The sequence below is a fragment of the Urtica dioica genome, chromosome 12 (assembly GCF_054948205.1).
Source record: "Urtica dioica subsp. dioica isolate 48M chromosome 12, U.dioica_male_clone48M_v1_H2, whole genome shotgun sequence".
Taxonomy (NCBI): Eukaryota; Viridiplantae; Streptophyta; class Magnoliopsida; order Rosales; family Urticaceae; genus Urtica; species Urtica dioica.
The window spans coordinates 22,445,917-22,472,384 of record NC_142767.1 but is presented as its reverse complement, the minus strand read 5'-3'; the positions used below and the strand labels follow the sequence as shown (position 1 = coordinate 22,472,384).

The 26,468-nt window shown below is 35.4% G+C and overlaps 4 protein-coding genes and 1 long non-coding RNA gene across 11 annotated transcripts; 4 read left to right on the top strand and 1 right to left on the bottom strand.

The window, feature by feature from the left end:
- Positions 1 to 4,096: 4,096 nt before the first annotated feature.
- Positions 4,097 to 9,241, bottom strand: LOC149380464 (Transducin/WD40 repeat-like superfamily protein). Of its 2 annotated transcripts, XM_089604182.1 has the most exons (16): positions 8,902 to 9,241; positions 8,741 to 8,825; positions 8,552 to 8,654; positions 8,362 to 8,446; positions 8,148 to 8,234; positions 7,942 to 8,031; positions 7,417 to 7,859; positions 7,074 to 7,155; positions 6,809 to 6,985; positions 6,683 to 6,736; positions 6,461 to 6,553; positions 6,320 to 6,385; positions 6,109 to 6,155; positions 5,515 to 5,739; positions 5,038 to 5,346; positions 4,097 to 4,697 (listed from the first exon to the last, which is right to left on the bottom strand). In XM_089604182.1, the coding sequence occupies exons 1-16, from the start codon at positions 9,016 to 9,018 to the stop codon at positions 4,352 to 4,354; spliced, it is 2,409 nt and encodes an 802-aa protein (XP_089460308.1). In that variant the 5' UTR covers positions 9,019 to 9,241; the 3' UTR covers positions 4,097 to 4,351. The 2 variants fall into 2 exon arrangements, with proteins under 2 accessions (XP_089460308.1, XP_089460307.1); XM_089604181.1 differs by having other exon boundaries at positions 5,038 to 5,739.
- Positions 9,242 to 10,859: 1,618 nt separating this feature from the next.
- Positions 10,860 to 15,087, top strand: SR34A (SER/ARG-rich protein 34A). 6 transcript variants are annotated; one of them, XM_089602758.1, is made up of 14 exons: positions 10,860 to 11,039; positions 12,100 to 12,377; positions 12,545 to 12,666; positions 12,810 to 12,875; positions 12,967 to 13,041; positions 13,126 to 13,282; positions 13,401 to 13,447; positions 13,535 to 13,592; positions 13,808 to 13,857; positions 13,950 to 14,006; positions 14,208 to 14,299; positions 14,393 to 14,464; positions 14,577 to 14,636; positions 14,748 to 15,087. In XM_089602758.1, exons 3-14 carry the CDS (start codon positions 12,580 to 12,582, stop codon positions 14,788 to 14,790), a joined length of 864 nt encoding a protein of 287 aa, XP_089458884.1. In that variant the 5' UTR covers positions 10,860 to 11,039; positions 12,100 to 12,377; positions 12,545 to 12,579; the 3' UTR covers positions 14,791 to 15,087. The 6 variants fall into 6 exon arrangements, with proteins under 6 accessions (XP_089458884.1, XP_089458882.1, XP_089458883.1 ...); XM_089602756.1 differs by having other exon boundaries at positions 12,100 to 12,389; XM_089602757.1 differs by having other exon boundaries at positions 10,860 to 11,072; positions 12,100 to 12,389.
- Positions 15,088 to 16,515: 1,428 nt separating this feature from the next.
- LOC149380462 (large ribosomal subunit protein P1-like) lies at positions 16,516 to 17,814 on the top strand. The gene is made up of 3 exons (XM_089604212.1): positions 16,516 to 16,696; positions 16,815 to 17,018; positions 17,558 to 17,814. The coding sequence occupies exons 1-3, from the start codon at positions 16,628 to 16,630 to the stop codon at positions 17,618 to 17,620; spliced, it is 336 nt and encodes a 111-aa protein (XP_089460338.1). The 5' UTR covers positions 16,516 to 16,627; the 3' UTR covers positions 17,621 to 17,814.
- A 1,188-nt stretch (positions 17,815 to 19,002) lies between these two features.
- Positions 19,003 to 19,323, top strand: LOC149380461 (uncharacterized). The gene is made up of 3 exons (XR_016294118.1): positions 19,003 to 19,087; positions 19,158 to 19,210; positions 19,292 to 19,323. It is a non-coding gene; the product is annotated as an uncharacterized LOC149380461 (long non-coding RNA).
- Positions 19,324 to 24,676: 5,353 nt separating this feature from the next.
- LOC149380460 (uncharacterized) lies at positions 24,677 to 25,470 on the top strand. Its single transcript, XM_089604186.1, has one exon. The coding sequence runs from the start codon at positions 24,725 to 24,727 to the stop codon at positions 25,199 to 25,201; it is 477 nt and encodes a 158-aa protein (XP_089460312.1). The 5' UTR covers positions 24,677 to 24,724; the 3' UTR covers positions 25,202 to 25,470.
- Positions 25,471 to 26,468: the final 998 nt, after the last annotated feature.

The following is a 26,468-nucleotide window of genomic DNA, read 5'->3' as shown; positions in this document are numbered from 1 at the left end:
TCGAATTTCTAGGTTAGAGAAACACACTTTGTCATCCCCGATTCCTCGACGATCGGAATAGATCTCCGATGACAAGCTCGGTGGAATTTCACGAAGGTCGATTTCTTTTTTTTTTCCCTTCGAATCGTCACATTATTGAGCGCCTCTTCTTCTCGATTTCAAGTTCTTCTCCTCATCGCTTCATCGACGGAAAAGCTTCATCGACGAAGACGCATCGGACATTCGGAGCGATTTTTATCAAGACTCATCACCGGTGTTTTCAAGCTATGTCATTCATCAAGAATCTTCTTCCGGCGAGTCCCGCCGTGTCGACATTCAAGATCTTCTCCGGTGAGTCCCGCCGTGTCAAAGTGTCAAGGCTTCAAGATCTTCTTCCGGCGATTTTCCGCCGCGTCAAGGCTTCAAGATCACTGCTGTGTCAAAGTCGTCAACAGCCCGTCTGACCTCTCCGGCGAAGCCACGACAATCTGTCGCCAATATCAAGATGAGAGCTGCAACAAAGATTGGATCTTTGAAAGCGCTGCTACATCCTCTTTTACGCAAGGCGTGGCACTCCCTGATTCTCAGACTTCATGAAAGACAAAAAGGTGATCTTCGAGCCTAAACGCAGTTTCGAATCACCCAAGTCAGTCCTAGAAACCTGTGAATCCTTGTCAAACACCAAGCCTTTGGTTTCGGTTTCACACGAAGCAAATGATCTTTTGGACAAAATTCAATGCATCAATGTCGATAGTTGCATTATCACACCTCTCGGCGAAACCAACCATCCACGAGAAAAAGCCGAAGAAGAATTGATCCCCGACGATGTTTTCCATCCCCTCAAATCCCTGAAACATTTAACTCCTTTGAGACTCCATGATTGAGCAATCAAATACCCCGTGACCATCTGAAATCAGAGGAACGTCCCAGTCGCAAAAGATTTCTGAACAAAGCTACATATGACTCACAGAAGAAATAAGCTGTCAGATATCTCACAAGGAGTGTGTCGAGTTCTAGGGGTAAGCTTATGGCAATACCCGTTCTATCAATTCTCTGGGTTTACCTTCTTATCATGTTCCTCTTGATCGTCATCCTCTTTGCCGTCACGATCTTCGCCTTCGTCGTCACCAATGGCGGCGCTAGAAAGGCTCTATCCGACAAGGGATACGAGGAGTACAGGCTTAGCGATTACTCGAATTGGCTTCAGAAAATGGTTAACAACACCAAGAACTGGAACAAGATCAAGATTTTGGAACGCAAGTATTATTTTATTTGCGACACTTAATTGCTCATACTCGTTCCGCTGAGCTCCGGGGACATCCAAGGCCTCGACGTTGAAGGAATCGACTCTCGGACTGGTCCGAATCAGCCTCTGCTCGGCGTTATTGTCTTCTTCCTCTTCCTCGAAATTCATGGAAGAGATACGTGAAGCTCTCACACTTGTTCAAGGGTTTGTGTATCTGGCCCTGATTTCCCTACAAGGCTTCACAACAAAGCAGATGGTGAATCCATGGAAATCAATCTGCCGTTGATCTCGCTCCTCTCGGAACTCGCATCCTCCGCCATGGCTCTCGGCGGATTTAGGTTTGGTTGCGGGTGATTGGATGCCAAGAAAACTATGTTCTGCAATTCTGTTCTTCTTAGCGCACACAAAGTGTTCGACAAAATGCCGCTGAGAAATTTTTCTCAAAACGAAATCGGTTCTTTACAAAGTCAATTCATTTCTTCATTCACTACTATTACATTTCGGGAAAGTTCATCTTGCGGGGGTGTATTAGAGATCAAATATGTTTGTATGTGTCGTTTATGTCTATTAAATGATAAGCACGATATGTTGTTTTTCGATAAGCACAATATGTTGTTTTTCTTTTATTTCTTTCATTAATTTTTCTTTATTTCCTTAATGTCTCATGGTTATATAAATCCTTATACTTGTACTTTTCTCATTAGATTGGAATAAACATTTTTCACTCTCAATCATTCAAGATGAGAGTTAGTTTCTCCCAAATTCTCAAATTCAATTTCTATCTATCATAACCTAGAAATGTAATAGTAGTGAATCAGGTTGCTAGTAATTTTGTGATGTTATCGATATATAAATTCAAAAGTTTAATAATATGTGTTTTAGAAGTAAGCACATGCTTTCTATGTATATATAGCTTGTGCAATGTCCACATGACCATTCTATTATTTCTAAACATATAAAGATTAACAAGTTGTCTTGATAAGCATTGGTGTAAGACTAACATTCTAATATTTATAAAGTTATTTATTATGTATTTGAAAAAGAAAAAAAAAATTCAAACAACGAATTAAATGGACTCGGTCAGACGTGTACCGTTGTTATTTTGTGATTCTTATTAGTAATATAATTTTCAAACAGAAAAATAACGCATGTACTAAAAAAATTTATTTTCTAGATGATCCCTTTGCCTTTATTATAATATATTTTTATTTTAAAAGCTCTATCTCAGCTACGAATCTATGATAGCAACACAATCCAAATTGAATATGTTCTCTCTCATGATCTCAAAATACTTTCTCATCTCATCTCCAAAAATGTTTTTGTATTTATCCAAAATGTTTATCTTTTTCTTTTTCTTTTTCTTTCCCCAACCCCAACCATCACAAATCCCAATAAATCAACGAGACGTGAACATCTCATCTTTTGATCGAAGTAACTACTTGGACGATTGTCGTTTCTTTGCCCGTCCAGGTCCAAAACGCCGCGTCGTTTCGCGTGCGCAGAATTTCGTACACTCGCGAGCGAGCGCGTGGTCTTTGAGGTTTTTTTTGGCTGTTATAGCCTACACTCACAACCACCGAATCTAATTCTAATTTCGCTAAATATCATATGATTAAAGATTAAAAAATTATAAGTCAGTCATCCAAATCATAGAAGAGAGAGAGAGAGAGTATAGTTAGTGAGGACACACAATATACGGGGGTTTAGTTTAGTAACTTTAGTTTAGTTTTTTCTTTCGTTTTTTTTTTTTTTTTTTGAAGGTAAAGTTTAGTTTAGTAGTTGTGTTTTATATAAACGAGAAACATGTGGAGTGAGGAGTAATATCTGTGGGCCCCACATGAATAGTATATATCAGCCCTTATTTTTGGTGGTGGGCCCCAAACGCAGAAGATTGTTTTCGTCATGTTTGTTTATGGCCACCTAAAACCAAATATATTTTAATTATGTTTTGTTATTTACAAGGCAAGGCCAATGATTGTGAGAGGACAGCCAATTAGGGTCAAAATAGTTATTGAGTGAGTTTGCTGCTAAACAAACAAATATAATATTAAATATTAATTACAAAAAAAGGGTAGAATTGCAAAAATTATACATATGTTAAAGCTTATGGTCTTTAGCAACCGCATTAACATGTGATCTTTGCTGCTACTTCACATACACACTCTCTTCTATGCTATGCTTGGGAAAAAAATTAATTAGATTGCATAAATTTTCGAAATGTTGTATCATATTAATAAAAAAAATGTAATAATTCGGAGGAGGCCTTGGAATATTAGGTACAACGTACAAGGTCAACATATTAATTCTTATGGCTGTAATAAATAGTTAGTTAGCAACTAATCAAATTGAATTTCTAAATAATTCTTATTTACATCTCTTTATGATCAGGTTATGTAAACTGTACTTAAGCCCTAAACCCTTTTGCCCTATGTCTGCAAATATATCAGAAAATGCAGTACCTATATCTATATATCTATATGTTGGTTAGAGTGGCATTTAAAGCTTCAAGGACTATATGGCTTGTGGTGTTTGATATTGGCAAAAAGAGAGATAAAAACTATATGATATCATAATTTATCCACGTCCTTTTCTCACATCATGATTAGCCACTATTGCAAACTTTCATTTTCATAAACTTATAAATTTACTTGAGTCGTCTTCAAAATAAAATAAAATTACAATGTTGGAAGTGCTCTTTTGTATCATCTCAAAGACTATTATTCCATTTGAGGCCTCACTATTCACTTCCCCAGATGTTCAACCAGGCCAATTCTGTCTCAGTCCTTTTGGTTAACCAATAGGAAAAATATATTACGAAAAAGTTTCATAAAAAGATATAAAATCACCCTAATAATGGAATTACATTGGCCAACGAATCACAATCTTCAACTGTTCACACTGAACTACCGAAGCTGAGGACTACAATGGCTATTGGTGAATTTTTATTTTTCTTAACATTGAGACGAACATATAAGCTGAGAGTGGTTTTTAATTGGAATAACAATTTACTACATAATTAACCTCCTAATCAAGAGCTAAAAATAACGTTGTAACGGCAACACCATTGGATGATCGGTCGAGACCATTCAAAATCGAGAGAGAAAAATCAAGTAATATTTTTTTTCTTTACACTTGAGATACAGAGAGCAGGAAATCTGGCTGTAGTCTTTGCAACAATATCCCACAAAAAGGACACAAGGGCTTCAAAGATTCGGAGATCGAATTGAGTTCCGAAGGAGATATGGTCAATGAGAAAAGAGACTCGGGTGCGAGCTTGAAAGCCCTTCTGTGACAACACGTGCAGAGCCAAGTGGTAGTGGCTGGGCAAATCTTCATGGAAACGGCGCACCGAGCTACTTTGTGGCGTCCATTGACGCCTCGGCAAAACCCAACTTCTGGGGATTCAAAAGGAACCGAGGCCGAGCAGAAGCAACATTGCTCGTCGAGAGCAACGTCTTTGCTTGATTGAAGGCTGTTCAAATTATAATCAGATTGTGATAAGACTTTAGGCACTCAAATAGGACATTAGTTGGATTTTAGAGCGTTCGAATGCCCGGGTTTATCTTGTAATCTCTCTACCGCTTATCAACGAAATTTGAAGGTTCTTATCAGATTGTAATTAAGAAACTGCGTATAGGAAGGAAAAAAAAAAAAATATAAGCTTTGGAAAGGTTTGTTCTCTCCTAAGGGAAACAAAGTATGCCTACCTTTCCCACGTCACTATTCTCTATCCTATATTTGATTCCATGAACAATCTGAAATTTAGGTGTATTTCGATGAGCAATAGTTTTACATGTGGGGAAATGAGTTACCTCTTGTTTTCGTTCTGAGACTCCGAGGCTAGGACTTGGATCCGATCCTTTACGTTTTCGCAGCCAAGTGTTACCCATTTCTCCATTTGTGCTAATTCAACGGAATTCCGAGAATCCATGGAAGAAGCGGATACGCCGGTTTTGAGAGAAGCAAAACTCAAACGGAGAAGCCTCTCGCGGAGTTCTCTTTCGCTGCGCACCAGAAGTTCCATCCACATCGCAAGTTTTTCTTCTTCGGAGTTCATTTCCTTTGAGTTCTGCAATTCGGAGTTTATTTGATCGGCCTTCAGGTCCGATAGCACGACCCGTCTGCATAAGATATTCAAGAGGTGTAACCGGCGAGAAGATGTCTCGGAGAACAGCGCTGAGACGTGCAAAAAACCCTTTTCGGCAGAAATGTCTGAGTGAACTCCACTGAATAACGATGAAGGTGAAAATGAAGTTAAGAGCCATTTGAGTAATACATGTTCTACATACTCTGCTGCGTAACGCTTGAAAGCCAATAGCACTGCTACGATATCCCACACGACCAGAGGCTTGGCCTGACATTCATACTGTTTCAAAGACCACAAGACATTATTCTCCCACGAAACCAATTCCTTATCGGGAAAACCGGGAACAAGAAAAGGCGAGGAATCCTTTGTTGCACCAGATACTTCTTGGCCACCGATCCAGAATAACTCAACAGAAGCCTTTTGGACCCTGCATATGTTTCAAAGAAATTAATTAGGTGAATGAAATTATCTAATGAAATAATACATCTTTACATTCCTTCACCAACCATTTTCACTATAAGTTGTTAAGTTTTCTCAGTATTTCATTTTTCCTCTCGTTTGTTCTGACGTCTATTAGACTGCACATAGGTTAAGATGAGGACTAGTCGCAGATTAGTCTTCTTTTCCGAAACAAAGCATGAAGCTCTCACCAGCTTGGCGTAACACATTTCAGTTTGATTAAATTATATTCTCCACTCGAGTTGATCCATAAGATACGTTCCTATATATGAGTATGACAGTACAGCAAATCATACTATTTACTTTCTAGGGCATCCGAAGGGTACAAATGTTCCACCTTTTTTGGTACATTGGATCCAATAAATCCTCATCAAAATTGCGAACCTGCAGGGGTAGTGCACAAAGATGTTGAAAACATTGGAGCTGTAAAATGTCTTTGTGAACAAAACAAATAGAATATATGTGTGTATATATCATCTAATCATCTCACATACAGAGGTACAAGATATTTCAAGTTCTGAAAATGCTTTAAGAAAAGAATGTATTACCACAGCAATCACAAGATTTCCAGGAGAGACCGCGGCACCAAGGCATGAAACATATACATCAGAAATCTGAAAACGCGTCTCTCACATGTTATAAACTATTATAGCATCTCCAGAAGAACAAAAGAGAGAATGTTGACTTACTTCGGTTGAGCTTTTCAGACAAGGAGTGTTTGAAGGAAGTGGTGCTTCTGAGAGGACATCCTTGCACAGAATCCAGCTCCGGACAAAATTATCCTAAGAGTTTGATACTAAACTCGTGATATCATTATGACGGAATTTATTCAAGTTTTTCTTCTTTTTTTTAATTTTTTTATAATAAAGATCTTTTGAGTTATCTTTGGATAACACGAACGATTTAAATACCTGGCTGCAGGAATACAAACACTTCCCATTGAAAGCCCAAGCTAAACCTGTGACCTACAATCCTCGACCACATTAATTGTGCCTTTCAGAAAAATATTCTTTGGATAAACACGCGAGGAAACTCACAATGGCGTCATGAGCGTCATATGAACCTAACTTATTAAAAGTACTGTTCGATACATCACAATCCCACACTTCAAAAGATCCAGCTCCTTTGCCTATTGCTAAAAGCATTTTGTCTGATGATTGGGTCGGCACAGCTAGTGATATTACTGAAACTGGGACAAGATCAACAGCTACAACCTATCAAGAAGATCACAAACCGAAGCAGATTTTAACAATTACAATGATAAATAGATTAATGTGTCGAAGAATCCCAGACACCCAATACCTCCTTCAGCAGGGAAAATGAAGCATTTTTTGCTTCTGTTGATTTAAGCAATTCCTCAGTGTAAGCCAGCCAGATCTTGACACTGAAGGAGACGGGACCAAAACGAAGGAAAAAAAATAAAAATTATCCAACGAAGCAATAATGAAAAATTACGCACAGTGATTTATTTTCTTCAACACTTCGATCGAATTATGCAGACAAATTGGCTTGTAACATACCAAAAAAAAAAAAAATCCAAATTTTCGTCTCTCCATCAAAAACGATGAACACGAGTTTTAAGTTACAATTATAATAATACACGCATGAAAAATATGAGTGCTATATTTGTTGTTACCTAACTCACCTCCCATCGGAACTTCCCGTTACCAACAAAACCAACGGATTTGAAGACTCGGGTTCGAGCACTGCCCAAGCAACCGCTGTAATCCACGAATCGTGTGCTTTTGCGAGCCAGACAAGCAACGAACTTGTTGGGACACGACTGGGTTCGATTGAATAAGACTCTGGCGCAGAGACTCTCCACACTGAAACTTGACCGGACTTGCCACCAATCGCAAGCAACGACGCTGACGAGCCATTCGGAGGAATGGAACAGACTGTAGGGGATAATTGCAGCAGCGACGACCACGCAACAACAAGTGACGAAAGCATCGAACTACGAGTGGCATATTTTTCAGGACTTATCAGCGAGAGTTGGCTCTTCTCTGGTGTAGCCTTAGATTTAGATGCAGAAATTTTCTTCTTTGAGGCAGTTTCTTCGAGTTGGTTGATATCAGTTTTGGTAATCTAACATGGATAATTTCGGTATCAGTAAGAATTAAACAAAATACAAGGTGTCTTGTTGAAAGCATGAATTGTATAAGCGTACATTGTATACATCAAAATTTCTTTGCTTACGTGCCCTTTTTGACACAGACTTCGGAGGAATTCCAGTACATATTTCCTCTGTTTGCTTCTCCTGCAAAATAAAGGAAGAAAGAAAGCCTTACGGATACTAATAATGTCGATTTCAAAACCACTCTGCTCGCTCTCGAGATACAATTTTTTTTATAGAGACCTTGATATAGAACTTACAATAAAGTCTGTCGAGGAGCGAAATTCCGACTCACCAAAACTTATACTTTTAAGATAATCACAAAGCTTAGTTGATATATCCGCCACCTGGATTATATTGATAAGGAAAATATGAAGATTGTGCAGTGAGATCAATACGCAAATTCCAATAGCTCAATAATTTGCCTCTATCTCTCTCTCTGAAAAATCCCTGACCTGATTCCCAATTCCATACCTCAATCCACTCTGCAGAGAAATCGCAAAATGGCTGGCGATAAAGCTTAACAATCCCTTCAGTTGTGCAAACGGCTAATAAACATCTGCGATAAATGTCACATTGCAAAAGAAAGCTCAAGAAATTTACAGAGACATAGATAGATAGATAGATAGATAGATAGATAGAGAGACAGAGAGAGAGCTCTAACCCCGAATTAGGAGAAAGACCGATCGGCGACCAAGAAATGGATCTAACACGCGGCTGTGTGTCCCGAGCCAACAAGATCGGAAACAAGCTCGCCGAGAACAAATCTGAAGCCAAAGTTTCAGACATCCAGAAGCGAAAGAAACAAAAAGCTGCGGAAACGGCTAGAATGGAATTGCAACAAAAAAATTACCGGTTCTGTCGACGACGCCGATCGGAAACGGCTCGGCGGAGCAGAGTGTTATTAGGCCTCGTGGTCCAAGAGGCATTGCCGGATTCTGAAACAACAGATCTCAGAAGTTCATAGTTCATACACAGATATGCTTAGAGAGAGAGAGTGAGAAAGGTCCGTACGATGATGGTGACGAAGTGACGAGACGCGACGGCGATGAGGTTTTCGTCGGACCAAACGATGGCGGTGGGATAGGCCGGAGCGGAGGCGAGAGCGGTGACCTGAAACCGCGACGCCATGGAAATGGAAGCAAGCTTTTTTTGGCCGTTGGAGAGTTTGGAGGGAAAAAAAAAAAAGAGAAGTTCGAAAGAAACTGCGGCGAAGAATGAGAAGAAGATCGCGGGATCGAGTCAGGGTTTTGATAAAGATGATAACATATAATTGCGACTTCTTTTTCTTTTTAGAAGGCGCTGAGTCTGACTCTGAGAGATAATGAATAAAGCCCTAGTTTCGAATCCCGGCGTAAGCGATTCTGCTTTCTTTTTTATGTTTATATATAAATATAATGCTCTATTGCAAGTTTGCAACTTGCAAGAAATTATGTGAAAAATATATTATTGCTTTTATATATTTATATCAACAACAGTGCACTAAATGTGAATTTACATGTTTGTAGATTAGATCGTTAAATCATTCATATTTAGCAGAATAATCGATTCAACAAGAATTTAGTCTAATACGATCACACAATTTTCTGATCACCCCATGCATCATAGTTTTCTTTGGATGAAAACAACTCTTGAGAGACATCAAACCTAATACAAGAATTCCATTCTAGTGTTAAAGATTCTACCATGCCACCTCTTGATATTAAAAAAAATTAAAAAAAAAAAAAAATCAGCGTAAGCGATTCTTGTTTCTTTTTCGTTTTATATATAATGCTCCATTGCAACTTGCAAGCAATTATGTGAAAAATATATTATTGCTTTTAATATTTTATCTCAGACAATATATTTTTATGATTTAGAGCTATATTTAGGTCAAAATGTCAAATCTATTTTCAAATCTAAACAATCTCTTCTCGGCAACCATTTTTTAATAAATTTACATGGAATATTAGACGTTGAGGAATTCTATTTTATTTAGGGATTATTCCTATTCTTGACTTGTACCATGATTTTGGACCAAAATCTACTAAACCCAAATAAATCATAAACTATGACTTAATGAAATGAGTAATTACATATTTATCTTTTATATTTAGTTTATTTTTATTAGTTAATTAATAAAACAAAACAATTATTTAGTTTATATTATGAAAACAAACATCATTACAAAAACCCGGACAGTAGCCCTGGGAATCTTCGACGCTGAAGCTCCTGGGAACGACGGTCATGGTCGTCGGAGAGCAGCCCATGCCCATCCCAGCGGCGGCGACCTCGAAGTGTCCACCGGAACAGCCCGCCATGGATTCCGCGTAGAATTTATGTGGTTTTTAAAGTTAAAAAACAAAGAAAAAACGATTCTCGGGATTCTGGATAATTTTGAAAAGTTTCTGAAAATTTCTGGGTTTTCGTTGAAGATTTATTGACGTTGATGTCAATAAAAATGCATATTTATTGACATCAATGTCAATAAATCTTCAAATGAATTTTCCAGAATCGTTGAAGATTAATCTTCAAAGAAATTTTCCAGAATCGTTGAAGATTTATTGACATTGATGTCAATAAATATGCATATTTATTGACATTAATGTCAAAAAATCTTCAACGTTTCTGGGTTTTCGTTGAAGATTTGATTCTGGATAATTTTGAAAAGTTTCTGAAAATTTTTGGGTTTTCGTTGAAGATTTATTTACATCAATGTCAATAAATCTTCAACGAAAACCCAGAAATTTTCAGAAACTTTTCAAAATTTTCCAGAATTTAGAATCGTTTTTTATTTGTTTTTTAACTTCAAAAACCACAGAAATTCAATGATTTAAACACTTTGAATAGGATCAAATTTTTTTCATGAAAATCTCTAACCCTAAACTAATATCGGGCTTAGTAATAGAGATTGCGGGCCTGAATAACAAAAGCCCACTAAATCAGAAAGGGTTTCTATAGGTGTACATGTCTGTGACTCAACCCCCAATGACCGTCTTTGAGACCGAAATCTCTGAACCCTTGATATATATCCAAACCCCCTTTGTACTTTTAACTCTCAGTTCAGTTCGTGGTGAAGCGAAGATCGGGTTTCGGAGCGATAAATCCCCGACTGGCAATTCGAGCTTTCCGGTGAATTGCCGACCTGTTTTACGGCAAAAGATCTACGATCGGTAAAGCTTCTCCTTCTAGCTTCCCGTTCACTGGTGCGATTCTCGAGGCTGATTTTTCTTTTTTCCTTAGGGTTTTATGACTATGCATATGTCTTTTCGTTTAGGGTTTCGATAATGTGTCTTTGTTTCAAAAGGTTAATCAAATTCCTCTAACTGACCCTGTGTCGTGATGGATTGAATTGAGTTCTGACCAAGTAATATATATGTTTGTGTTTGGGATTGGGATCTCCAAATTTTTGTGATTTTTATTTGTTGCTTTTTAGTTTAATCTTTTGTATGCTCGCATAGAGAGTAATTTTTATTAGTTGGGGCTAATCGTAGTTTCATAACTAGGTATATTGTGAAAGTAAAATGTATGTAACGATTTTGCCACGAAAGACACATTGCTTTATGTTTGTCTTGTTGAGTGTAGATTTGTAAGTTTGCATTTGGAGTGGACTCAGAATTTTTTACCCCTTTTTATTTCTCTTGTTGTTTACATATGTGACATTCTAACTTAAAACTTTTCATAGCTAACATGAAAAGTATACAATTGGTTTGAGTGCAATAAAGTAAAAAAATTTCCTTCTTTCTCAAAATTTTAGGCTAGATGGTTCACGCAAAATTTCACCTCTTCTTCTTCTTCTTCTTCTTCTTCTTCATCTTTTGCATTGCAACTTCAAGTAAACCTGAAGAAAATTGATCTAATTGCCGTCATTTAAATCTCCCAGTGTATGTTTTCGTATATGCTAAATGAAGTCATGGGTTAACCTTAAATTAAAACTGAAGAAAAGTCATCCAATTGCGGTCATTAAAACCTCATAGAGTATATATTCCTATATGCAAAATGAAATCACTGAGTTAATGACACAAGAATTAGATACTAAGAAATAGGGGAAATAACGTACACGATTGTCTTTCGTGCATATAACTTAAAAAATCATTATGCAAAGCTGGTTCAAATAAGAGTTCTTCCAAGGTTGTTTTTCAGCGCTGTTAAAAGTGAGCTGAGCAAGGTAAAAATTCATGAATATCTGTGACATATTACGCGATCCATGACTGAAATGTTTCTTTATGATAGATGGCAAGCGCTTGGACAAGTGTGAGCATTGCTGTCATACATAGGAATATAGAGAGAGGGATTGGGAGATTCAATGTGGAGTTTTGGGGGTTATTTTTTATTATTGGAGATTCTTGCTCACTCTCAGAAGATCTATACATCTGCTTAGTTTGTGGAGAGGATGTGGGAGATAAAAATATTATTTCATATATTTATTGCTTTGGAGCACATCTTGGAGCAAAATGAGGAATGAAAGCTTGTGGAGCATGGCTCACCTCACCTCGAGGATTGCTCTATTGGTTTGCTTCATAGTTAATAGTTTTTGCTTTTACTTGCTTTTGATATGTCATCGCAGTAAATGCAGATGATAAGTAACTGGACATAAAGATAATGATAGATGATAACATACATTGTTTTACAGATTAGTAACAATAATTTATTCATGAATTTATTTTTCTTATTGCAGTGTGATATTTGTACCGGAAATTTCTTGTAGCAGAAATGAGTGGTCGTTTTTCTCGCACGATCTATGTTGGCAACTTGCCCTCAGATATCAAGGAAGGGGAAATTGAAGATTTGTTCTACAAGGTTGATTTCAAATTATTTAATAATATATTTACTTTCTTCTATTTTTTGTTTTTAACAGTATACAGTAAATTTTATCTATTTATCTGCCTGGCATCGTTTGCGAGATCCTCATGAGCTATCTAATCTCAAACGTCTAATTGCAGTATGGTCGTATCGTGGACATTGAACTGAAGGTCCCGCCTCGTCCTCCGTGCTACTGCTTTGTCGAGGTATTCTTTGAGCTTTGATTTTCTACGTCAAGAATTTATGATTTACAAATTAATAATTTTTCTCATTTTCCATCCTTTTTTTTTTTTTTAGTTCGAGAGTGGTCGGGACGCAGAAGATGCAATCAGGGGACGAGATGGGTACAACTTTGATGGATGCCGCTTAAGGGTAAATGATTGATTCACGATTTTTCAATGATATCGAGTGCTAAAAGTTTTCTAGTGTAAACATTTTTATTTCTCTTCGATGCAGGTTGAGCTAGCCCATGGTGGCAGAGGGCCATCTTCCAGTGATCGCCGTGGAGGCTACGGCGGCGGCGGCGGCGGCGGCTACGGTGGTGGCGGCGGCCGTGGTGACGGTGGCGGCGGTGGAGGCCGGTTCGGAGCCTCACGCCATTCTGAATTCCGAGGTACCTATTTTCATTAGTAGTTCCATTACGTAAGTGAGTCGGGTCAATTATTGTCAATACTCGAAAGAACTTGGTTTCATTTGTTTCTCCTTAAAACTTTTTGCCTTTTTTGTTGTAGTTATTGTTAGGGGTCTGCCTTCTTCTGCATCATGGCAAGATTTGAAGGTAAGTGATATCCTCTAAAGCTCTGCAAACAAAGTTCAACTATATTTATCGACTCGTGTGTAATGTAAATGGGGTGATTGTTTTCAGGATCATATGCGCAAAGCTGGTGATGTTTGTTTTGCTGAAATTAACCGTGACAGCGCAGGTATTTTTATTTTATTTTTTTCCTTTTCTTTGCTTTCTGTTTGCTCTGCCTAGTATATAGTTAAGATAGCCTCATTGGAGATTCGTAAGATAAGCAACATCAGATTTAACATGATTATGTAATTGTTAAGTTGTGCCCATTGCTATGTTGGAACTTGGAACCTTTGTTTCTTCTGAGACAAATTTAATAAATGTGGAATTGTTGTATTTGTTCAGGGACTTATGGCACCGTCGATTATACTAATTACGACGACATGAAATACGCTGTAAGTCGCTGATAGATAACAGTTGAACGAAGTTTCTCTTTATTATTCCTAGCCTTTATGAATCAATGTCTTTTTTTCTTCTTCCTCTTCAGATTCGGAAACTAGATGATACTGAGTTTAAGAATCCATGGGCAAGAGGCTATATCCGGGTATGCTGTTCCCTTGGTCTCTTTTACAACATTTTTTAGAATGAATTTTGGATTTTTATTGGATTCTATCCCGGTCTTTTGTCAGATGATATTATAAGAGACTAGTTAGTTAGGCTCTCCTTGCATCTATTAGATGCATGGGAAAAAGTGGATTGTTAAACCCGATTTGTTTATTAATTATTATTTGATGCACTGTTTCAGGTCAGGAGGTTTGAAAGCAGCCCTTCAAGGAGTCGCAGCAGAAGCCGCAGCAGAAGCAGAAGCCGGAGTCGAAGCCCGAAAAGGGACCGCAGGTATTGTGGAATATATACTCATATATTATGTAGCTTTTCTTATTTGTGACGACAATTTGTCTTAGTATCCCGTGTACTCTTTATGTTTTGCAGTAAGTCTTTGGACCGATCGGTCTCCAGATCACCATCGCGATCCAGGTCAGCCTCTCCAGCGAAACCCTCTAGGTAACAATTTTTGGTCTTGTTCATCATGGTTTCAAAATTTCTGACTTTGAAATCCACACTGGTGTTATATATACAATGTCTAAACTCTAAATGCTTGTTTATGTCTTTATAGGTCTCGCTCAAGATCAAGATCCAAATCAGCTTCTCCCGTGCCGGTAAGAGCCGATTCTGGGTCTGTATATTTTTTGTTTTTTTTTTAATATAAACTTTATTTATTCAAAAAGTTTGCCAACACATAGGCTCGTTAATTGGCGTGTTGATTTATTATTGCAATGTTATTCAGGCTCGGTCTGGCAGCCCCTGAGTATCCTCCGGAAGGACATTGATTGATGCCAAAGAGGTTGGCTTTGGCTTTTTGTGTCGTCGATGAAGCGACGTAGTCGAGTTTTGGTTTGTACGATTTAGACAAATATTTAGCAAGTTTTCATGATCCTTTTATTTCACCTTGTAGCCTAGTACTACTAAGTTTGGTTTATTATCTTATTCAACTACCTTTCATGTTCAAGACTTTGAGACGTGTTTTGTTTATTGGATTTTGTGACATTCGGGGTTTGTTCCGAAATTCCCCGCTTTGGTTGGTTTAGTTATTGACATGGTATGGTGAAAGAAGAAAGCATTAATTACTTCGATAGTTGTTGCAAAGAGAGAGGAAGGTTTCAAGGAAAGAAAAAAAAGAGGGGGAGAGAAGACGAAATTGTGAGGAAGAGAGAAGAGAGATGCAAAGTATACTTTAATTTACGTTTATCCTTCTTCATCCTTTATTATTTTCTTTTTTAATTGTTTTTTAATTTACGTTTTTCAATTGTTAATGTGTTATACTTTTTCAAGTTATTTACTAAATTACTTATTCAAAGTATATCAATTAATAAAAATAAGATTCAAAAATATTTATAGGATGATAACTGTTGACAAAATGCTTAAACCCTTTCGTTTAAGTAAATATTTATGTTATTAAATTGAAAATAAGAATATTGATAAATAATTAATTATATTATTTTAATTAAAAGATCATATATTTTACAAATTAAAAAATTGAAATATTATATAAATATATATAATATTTTAACATATTTTGCAATATTATGTTCGATTTTTCATCGATTTATCGATTTTTTTTATGAAAAACAGCATTTGAAAATGATAAATGAGTTGCCATTTTTTTACATTTTTTCGTTCGATTTTTCGTAAATTAAGATGCTCGTAACGTCATCAAAAACGACATTTTCGAACTTTGGTTTATATTGCCTTGAAAATTGAAACCCATGTATGTTCTACTTCGAATTCACTTGCTTGATATGATTGAATTAGTTCTCTTATAAATTGTTTGTCAAAATTATAATTTACATTTGTTGTAATATGAGATGACATGTAAAGTCCACTATATCTATGAGTTTTTTTCACTTGATGACAAGTTACATGTGTAAAAAAACTTTCATGTTGATGTTGATGTTGATGCATTACACGACATAGTATACAAAGTCTTCATGTTTAATCGTTGAGGTCCCATAATTTGTGCTTAAATATTTAATTTAATTGATTTTTCATATATCTAATCTGTGGTTGCAACACAAACCATCACACTAAGCAAGTTACAAATGTGATTAAGTTTTTCCTGACCTAACAGGAATGAGATATACATGTATAACATTTTTACCCTACCAAATCAATGCTTCGGTAAAATACTAAACATAACTAGCTCGATAACATCCTTGTCATTGCTTCTTTTCGATCTAAAAAAAAAAAGCTTGTACATTTTGATGAACACTCTTATGCATTTAATTAGATATGTCATTGATTTATCTATCTAAAGAGTACAAGTCGTAACTATTGGTTATATATATTGAAATAAAATTACAAAATTCTGCCAGTTTTTACTTTTTATATAAAATTCTAGCTCTAGATTATAAAAAAAAACGTTTATATATTAAAAGAAAAAAAAACGTTTTTTTGTTCCAAGTTTACCGTAAACATGAAATTGGGCTTTGATTTGAAGGCCCACTTAGCCCATTTAACTCTCTCTCGTCGTTCCCAATCCCTGAACAAAAACCCTAGCCATCCCTCACATATATATTCTCACCGCACCCCAAAAAATTTACTCTGATTGCCATTTCTCAGCCGTGAATCTTTATCTCTCGCTCTCTCAGCAACCAACCTCGAACTCCAATGGCCGTCTCAGAGCTCGGTTGTGCCTACGCTTCTCTCATCCTCCAGGACGATGGAATTCCGATCACCGTAAGTCTCTCCGAGCACTCAATCTTGATCTACATTTCTCTTTTTTTCTTTTCTTTCTTCATTTCATTTGCATTGATTGCGATTCGCATTTACCTGTTGAATCCGATCGGTACAATAGGCCGAGAAGATCCGTTCCCTGGTTCAAGCCGCGAATGTGAGCGTGGAATCGTACTGGCCTAGCCTTTACTCAAAGCTCGCGGAGAAGAAGAACCTCGGAGATCTCATCCTCAACGCCTTCTCCGCCGGAGCAGCTGCTCCCGCCGCCGTCGCCGCTCCTACCAGCGCAGCAGCCGCCCCCGAAGCAGCCGTCGAGAAGAAGAAGGTACGGATTATCCGACTCCCAATTATCTTCGATTTATACCTGGTTTTGTGGTTCGTACTTGCGTACTAAATTACTTGTTTCGTTTATTGTGTGATCTGGTTTTATTAGTATTGAATTCTACGCGAAATGTAAAACAATAGGATGGGTTTTCCCCGATATTTTGTTGATTCATCACATACCTTGCTGCTTAGGTTTTCTTGACCTTGAACTTCATTAGGTCTCATTGGCTATGCATAATGTCACACATTGTGATTTATATTTGATTGTAATATAGGAAGGGATGAACAAATAGTATATATGTACATGGTCTTATAATTTAGTGCAATTTCCACTGGTCTTTAAACGTTTCAATGAATTACCATATCGTTTATACATTTATGTTACACATTGTGGCATTCATGTTTGATTCTCTCTTTTTTTTTGTAATATATTTCATTATGCGATTTGATTGCATACGGTATATATATGGTGATAACTGCTAATGATGTATATATTATTAGCACATTGAAAATATAGTTGTATGTTTATCTCATTTGCAGGAAGAGCCAAAAGAGGAGGAGAGCGATGATGAAGGAGGTATCTTCGGTCTGTTTGATGATTAGTCATACCATAACAGCTCGAGATTTAGTTTATTTCAGAGTTCGGTGGATAATTTTTTGTTTTCTTTTTGGGGGCTGCAAAGTTTTGAGAAATTTCTCGTTAAGTTGGTCGGTTTTTTTTTTGGATAGTACATGTTTAGAGTGAATGAATGGATTCTAATTATATTCAGTAGTGTCTTCGTTTTATTTTGACTTAATGATTTCATGTTTTAGTATGATTCATATTTGGCCAACATTCCAACTCCGAACGTCATGTTTTGATTATCTTAAATGAAAAAAGAAACCGACCAAATTATATTACGATAGGATTTCTGTGTCACGCTACGGAAATTGCCAAATTAAATGACGACAGGATTTTGTCAAAATTAAAATTTAATTAAATAGGGTGTTACTAATTTCGTATTTCTGCTCCGGAATTGAGTGCCGTGTGGTTGAGAGCTGTATCGATGAGGGCTTTAAGGTTGAGAGTGCCTCACTGTATCACTCAGAGCCGGAGAAGCCTGACTGTTGCCATATAAATCAACAAAATATATCAAAAAAAAAAAAATCTTAGATAAAATGTTAGATTATAGAAAAAAAAAATTGCGTACCGTATGTTATTTGTCAATTTCCCTTTACCAGTAATGTTTCGGACCGGAGGTGGAGGACTAGCGAAACTTCAAACCGGAGCTCTAGCGAATACTTTATGAAAGATAAATCAACAAATACAAAATACGCGGTTTGTGACTCTATGACTCTACATAAACGTTTCCTAGGCTTCATATAAACCAGACACCCGAACACAGGCTGATCCGTGATTCTACATAGTGTCTTGACGTGATCGTGAAGACAAGCAAAAAGCAATATAATATAAACTATCGAAGTTCCAATAGTGAGAAAGAACCAAGCCATATGATATAATATTATTTTAAAAATAAATGCTATAGACGAAAATTTTGTTGCTAAAATGTCACTAGGCAATAGAAAATATATTTTAAATTTATACTTCAAATGGATTGGACTGATGGTGAGAGAGATAGCCATATAGCCGATCCAGACCTCGACATACCTCGACATTAAAATAATAGTCAAAACTATTTTTTTATTAAAAAAAATAGCTGGCAGGCTACTATGGAGAGGTAGACTGTAGACATAATATTTGAATAATTTGATTACTTCATTAATATTGTGTTTATTGGCGAACTTGTTATTAGATGTGGCAATTTTCCTGACATCGGGCCAAATTCTGGAAGTCGTAGCAGCCTAAACCAATCAAGCCCAGTCTTATTTTAGGTATATATAAGTTGGACAAATAATAAAACCATAAATAGCATAAGGGAAAAAGACGCCGATTAACTAATCATTTTGTTGTTGATTTGGTTCTCGGTTTCCAATGATGAAGACAAAGAAGACGAAGGGTCAAAAGATGAAGTCTACGAAAAGAAGAGAATTGTCGAAAAAGGCACTCGATCGTTGGCAAAAATTTGGGGAGTGAGTTTCAGCTTTTGATTTGATATAAGGATGTCGTTTTTTCGTAATTAACGTGTTTGTGTTCTTCTAGGGCTTTTATAGAGGCACATAAGAATGAGTTTCCCCAAAGCCCTGAAGTTGTTGGTACTTATCGTTTTTTTTTTCAATTACTTTATCGTTATAAATTCCATATTCAATTCAATTAATTGTTTCCTGTAACCATAGCTTCGACCAACAACTACTTTGAAGGTCGTCGGGACTCGGAAGTATCAGGTACGTACTAGATAATTGTAATAGAAATATTATTTATTGAAGGCTAATTTAGTAAAATAGTCAATTTAAACGTTTGAAATTATTAAAAGTTTGATAAATAGCCAATTTTTATATATATTTACGAACGCAAATATTAAGTAAATCTCATATTAAGTCACGTCATCATTTATTGATATTTATTTAATATTTACCAAACCTTGATTATTTAGCAATATTAAACGTTTAAGTTGACTATTTTTTTAATGGGCACTGTAGCGAAATAGCCAAAATGAAACTGTGAAATTTGTTTTTAGCCTATGTTTCACAACTTTTAGGGAAATAGCCAACAGACTTATGTGGCAATAATTAAGGTCTGATTTACCCTTATTTATTAACAAATTCGTCATTTTCTCTCTCCTATTTTTTTCTACACTTTTTTTTTACATAAAAACTTCAAAAAACCATATCTATCTCATATGAACTCGAAATTGAGTGATTCCAAATCCTATGGATTCGTGACGCCGAGATCTTCAAAAATAGATCCATTGTGTTTGATGAAAAATCATGTTTAATACCATTGATGTAGAAAAATCATGTTACTACCTTAAATATGGAAATAACTGGAAATTTTTGAAATTATCAAAAAAATAAATAGAAACGTAACTATGATGCATTAAACATAATTTTTCATCAAACACAATGGGTCTATTTTTGAAGATCTCGACGCCACGCATTTGTAGGATCTGAAATCACTCAATTTCGAGTTCGTATGAGAAAGATACGAATTTTTGAAGTTTTGATGCAAAAAAATTATGTGAAAAAAATAGGAGAGAGAAAGTGACGAATTTGTTAATAAATAAGGGCAAATCAGACCTTAATTATTGCCTCATAAGCCATTTGGCTATATCCCTAAAAATTGTCAAACATAGGCTAGATCCAAAATCACATGTTTAAAGTGGCCTAATTACTTACAAATCTCTTTTTTAATTTTTTGTTTATTGAATCACCGATGATATTTGTATGAATTAGGGTTTCTATTTCAGAGCCGGTGGTTGCCACTTGATAAACGACGGGATTGCTCGGGCAAAGAGCAATCAATTAAAAGAAATGGTAGAAGCGACAGAGATCGCAGCTTCTCGGTACAACGAAAAGAATAAGACGGATCTGAAGCCGGTGAAGCTCTTTAGGGCCAATTATTCGTTTTGGTTAACGCTGCGTTGCTATATCACCTTCGAGCTCTCCGACGGAAATTTTTACGAAGCGCTGGTCATAGTCAAGCACAGGAAAAAGAGCGTCGTCAAGATGATGAGAGAGGCTCTTCACTATCCCGCTCTCACCGAAGCCTACACTTATCACGACTTTGATTATTCATCATCATCCTAAACTCTCTACTTATTAATTGCTTAATTAGTATACTAGTACTTGTGTTTTCTTTGTGTTCAATTAAGAATCAAACAATTAACAATGAGTTTGGTGGACCGGACCACATCACGTGGCTCACCTAGAAACAAGACGAACTCACTCTTTGAGATCATCTCTCTCAGCACCTGTTTTCTTTGAGAGGTTCTCCAATTCGGAGACATAATTGTTTCTCCAATATATCTTGAGCTACATCTCACAATTTCCTAATTTTATTCAATTTTCCGAACAATACATACGTGCTACAGAGATATAATACAACAAAAAATTACGTTGGCCCTTATAAAAACAAACACACAAAATAATAAAACGATAGGTGGGTTTCTAATTCCATCACTATTATAATCATTAATGCCAATAGTATATTGTATTTATTTACTCATATTATTGTCTGACACGTCACACGATCCTGGTTGTTTATTTGATGGTGAAAATCGTGACTCTCTCTCTCTCTCTCTCTCTCTCTCTCTCTCTCCTGATTTACTGGTATTTCCGTTAACATCCCTACTTTCTCTCTCTAAAATCATCAAGATCACCGGAATCAAAATCAAATAACAAAGAGCACAAATCTTTTTTCCTCTTAAAAAAAAAGAATTATATAAAAAAAAGGAAAATATATTCGCGAAAGGCTTTTTCTTTCTTTCTCATTAAGAGATTCTTTTCATCTTTCAGTCTGTGTGTATATATACCACACTCATACACTCGTATATCACACATACGTAGGAATACGATATTCAAAGGAGAATTATGAGAAAAGAAAGAAAAACGACGACGATGAAAGGAAGGATTTCTCGGGAGCTACGCGATATCTTTCTTTAATCTGTTCTCTAATTCAATTTAATTCCTAATCGTCACGTGCTATATATTCACTTCCGGATCCGAGTTGCAGAAAGAGCGATTTCAGAGCGTTTTGGATGACGAGAGATCTTCAATTATTAAATTGTTTAATGTCTTTGACTATATATTTTGGATCCGCCAGTTGTATACTCTACTGTTATCACTAAAAAAAAACTATTAAATTGTTCAATGTCTTGACTATAGTCTATATATGTAGAGAATAGAGATGCCGTAACTCAATGAATATTTTTAACATGAGCTATATATATATATATATATATATATATATATATATATATGCATAATTAAAAAAAAAAAATCATTTATATGTCGTTTAGATGCTGTTCTGTTTGTATCTTTTTGTGTATAGCAAGAAGTGAATTTAACTCGATATCGATCTACTTATCTTGAACCTTTTTGCATGCTGTTATATGATAAGTTGATAGAACTAAACATCATATGTACTCATACTCATGAGTCATGAATATAAATGCATAAAATTGACTGCATAAAAAAAAAAAAAATTGTGCATTGTTACAATAAACAAAACCGCTCATGGAAAAGAGAATTAAAACTAAAACGAGTGTCTATTTTAAGAATAAGAAACACAATATGTCTTATTATGTTTCACCCAATACATATAAATTCCATCACAGAACTATCTAATTCTCATAAATTCCATTATTATTATATCATTGCTAAATGGCTGTCGATAAAAGAATTAAAAAAAACAATAATTTAAATGCAAGCGTGACATACAAAATAGAGAACGTGGCATGGTCAAAAAAGACGTAAATAGTAGGTCGAGATGGAATAAAACGTACCCTTTTTTGCATGCCTTTCTTACATACAAGTGGACCCCAAACTATATATATTAATATTATTTTACGCATTAGTATCTGAATTATGAACAATGTCATAGCTCTTTGACTCGTAACATGGCGAAAGTAATTTTGTCTCTTACTTTCCGTAGTTTTCCTTCAAGGGGCTTGTTAGTTATCTCCTAAAATTTTCCAAATATCCCAAAGTTACTTCAAAAATGCGATACTTATATTGAAGAAAGAAATTATATGTCTAATGAAAAAATGAATTACAAATTTCTTAAATCTATCGCATATTTTCAATACCAAATAGAACGCAAAATTAATTAACCCATGAAGTGAAAGCGAACAAGTGGTAAAAGCTTGTGGTATCGTATATAAAATTATATATTATTAAATATATGTCACACACGAAATGTTGTAACAAATTCTTTAAGATGTATCCATGACTGATATAGCAAATAACAAAGCGTACAAAAATAACATGTATAATTATTAGTTCAATTCAGTGAAATCACAATGTTTATCTGATGAAAAAGAAATTCATAAATCAATAACTAATATTTAATAATTTTGTAGATCCCATTTTATAAATTCTTGTGAATTTCAACTCATATTTTTCTTGAGGTAGTGATTCCCTCACTTGCACTTAAACACGGTCAAATTTTTCACACTTGTATATAATAGTTCGAAACAACCATACGATTACAAACTCAAACTCTATAACTCACAAATAAGTGGTATTGAACAAGATAATGATTCACATACACAAATGAAGCAAAATTTTGACTCTCACTCAGCACTCAAGATCGAAAAACCCTCAATATGTAAAAGACCTTTTATAAAGATCGATGAACTTGATCATATGTCTAGGGTTTTTTACAAGAATTTTGTTGAATACATTTGATTACAAATTAATCTTAAAAAACAGAAATCTTTATCAGCAAGACAAAATGTTCTAAAAAATATATTGCATGACATCTTGGAAAAAAAATTCTGAATCATAAAATAAAGGCGACTTCCAACTTAAAAACGCTTTGCTATTCCCGTTAATAAATTGGATCACAAACTTTATTCAGCTAAGAATAGAGAAGGCGTTGTGATCTATATTCATTGCATATAGTTAGGCCATTTGGTTTGTTAACAATTTCAATAATCAAATTAGTTTAATTAGACGATCTTTTGGAGATGTACTTTTAGGTGGAGTAGAAGATCTTTTTCTTGTGATATATTATCTCCACTTTTTATTCTTTATATATTATATGATGACGACGACAATGACATTCACTTATAGTGGAGGTCCCAATATACCTACGAGCACTAAATGCTAAAAAGAAAGAAAAAAAAACAAGAGTTAATATTATTTATACAGTGACTATCACAAAACTTGCCCTGTACGGAAAGCACTCTCTTCAAGTATGGGAAACTCCTAATGCTTTTAATTTTCGACCAAATCTTTCAACCGTACTAGAAATCTTTATATAAATATACCCAACATAAAAGGTTAAGTGAAGTCTATTTTATATGTATGTATTTTATGAATAAATCAAGGACAACACACCCTAGCTAGCTAGAGCAAAGATCTTTCGATCCAACCCTAAAAAGAAGGAAAAAGCCTATTATTTACTTCGGTATTGTTACGCCAACTTGACATTTGGCCCAAAGTACGTGACACAATAATTTATAGTAGACACTGTGCAATTTGCGTGAGATTTTGATTATATATGACTGGTTTGGTCATAACCAGTGACGGAGGCAGGATTTCAATCAAGGGGGGCAAATTTGAGAAATATTTTTTAGGAGGGGCATTATTGAAAAAAAAACTTACAAATTTGGGTCAAAAACATAATTATTAGTTAAATTTATGGGTAAAATTATAAAAAAATATAAAAATTTGGGGTTAAAAAATAATTTTCAAAAATTGAGGGGGGCATTGGCCCATCCTAGCTCCCACCTAGATCCGTCACTGGTCATAGCGTTAGTTATTCGAGAATCATCTCTAGTTAGTTATTCACACATTAATTGATTTGCAAAGATTGTATCAGATCTAATTCAGCAAGCGCAAACGTAATGATATCAATGTTGAAATAAATTTCCACGATCATTTAACTTTTTTAATACAAAATTAATTAATGAGCTTGATGAGAAAAGCCATTTTTCCATCCTCCACTAGCCGACCATTTCTTTTGCATGCGTGTTTGACGATATAGTTTTTCTACTTCTTTATATATTTATTTATTTTTCTTTCTTTGCTTTACTATAAAAACAAACCCATCTCTTTCCTTTCAATCAAAAGCATACACGCAAATTCATTGCTCTAGACTGAACAATGGGAAATATTACTTCTTCAAGTAGTCTCTTCAAGACATGCTTAATCTCTTCATCTTTAGCCAATAATAAAAAAAAAGTTGTGGAGATTTTGGAAAGTATTGATGGCAAAGTCATGACAACTTTCACGTCTCCGATCACCGTGAAAGACGCGATCGCTCGACTATCTTCCTCCGGCGCCGACTCCGAGATAATCGGGTTATCGAAAGAACCCGATTCGGACAGTCTTCGACCCGATTACGAGCTCAAAATTGGTATGGTTTATTACGCTACAGTGCCACGTGTCAAGAGGGTCAAGGTTGCTATAACGAAACAACAGCTCAGAGAGCTTTTGGAGCAACAAATATCTTTGGAGGAAGTGCTTTTGTTGGGGCTAGAGAATAATAAGAAGAATATTAAGAGTTTACTTTCTGTTGGAGATCACTTGTTTTCGAATCGGAGATCGAGGCTTGAATCGATCCCGGAAGAGATAGAGTAGATTTGTTTTTTGTACGTTTTTCTGAGAAGTTCTTAATTAAGGCAATTTTGTACAAAGTTTTTAATCACTCTTTTTTTTTTGGTTACTAGAGAGATATGACACGAGGATGCAAATTAAAATAATGATGACTCGGTGTATTTATAATAATATAGTGACTGTTTTGTATTGGTGAGCAAAAAATATGTTAATTTCTGTTTTGTGAATTTTCTAGGTTTTTATTAGGTACATGTTGGGTTATCAGCACGTTTAGTGCCTTTGGTTAATCACGGTGCTTATAATCGATTTATTTTAATCGGTTGCCATTATTATGTATATTTATCTCCATCCTAAGAACTCATCATCACTCTATACGCTTACTTTCCTACGTCGGATCTAGTTTTTACGCATTTTGCCTAGAACCATAATTTATTATACAATCTAATTTGTCATGGTTAATTTATGTATTATTATGTCGACAATTCATACGTGAATAAACTTTCTTTATTGGTCAGTCGAAATTAGGAACAAGTTGTAACTACTATGAACAAACGCGTTCAAAGCTTGCTCTCAAAAAATCAAAGGACAAAAAAATTACATGGATAGAAATATTTTCTCTCTCTCTCTCTCTCTCTCTCTCTCTCTCTCTCTCTCAAATTTAAATATCCTCAAAGTATTCTATTTCTATATTTACAAGGTATTCACTCTTCTAGCCTCCTTAGTCCTTAGCATCTTTGCCGTTCACATGCAAAGCAAAAATATCAAAAATACTTCCCGAGTATATATATATATATATATATATATATATATATATATATATATATGCTGCTACGATTTATATGCATAGATAAAGATACAGATAGATATAGATATATTTTTCTTCGCAACTCGTTATTACTTATGATGGCTCATCTCACAAGTATCTTGCGTTGCAAGTATCTCTTCGTCGCGGTTCAATAGCTCGTAATTTTTGTTCTTCATCTTCTCAAACTTTTTTCAATTTCCGGTCGAGCTCTTTAGTCAACGTCTTTTTTTTTCTCTCAGCTCCAGCCAATCCATTATTATGAGCTCATTCGGATTCTTTTGGACAGAGCCTGCCATTTTACTTGGTGATTGATCTGCCAAACCAACAATTTTTTTTTAATTAAATCAAGGTAAACTTTTTTTTTTTTTTTAATTTTTTAAATCAATCTGACTATGTATTTATGTGTCCCATCTCATCATCTTCGTCGTCTATTCGTGGCTTTGAGCTCCATGGCCTACGTTTGTATTTTTTTCAAAGGTTTCTCAA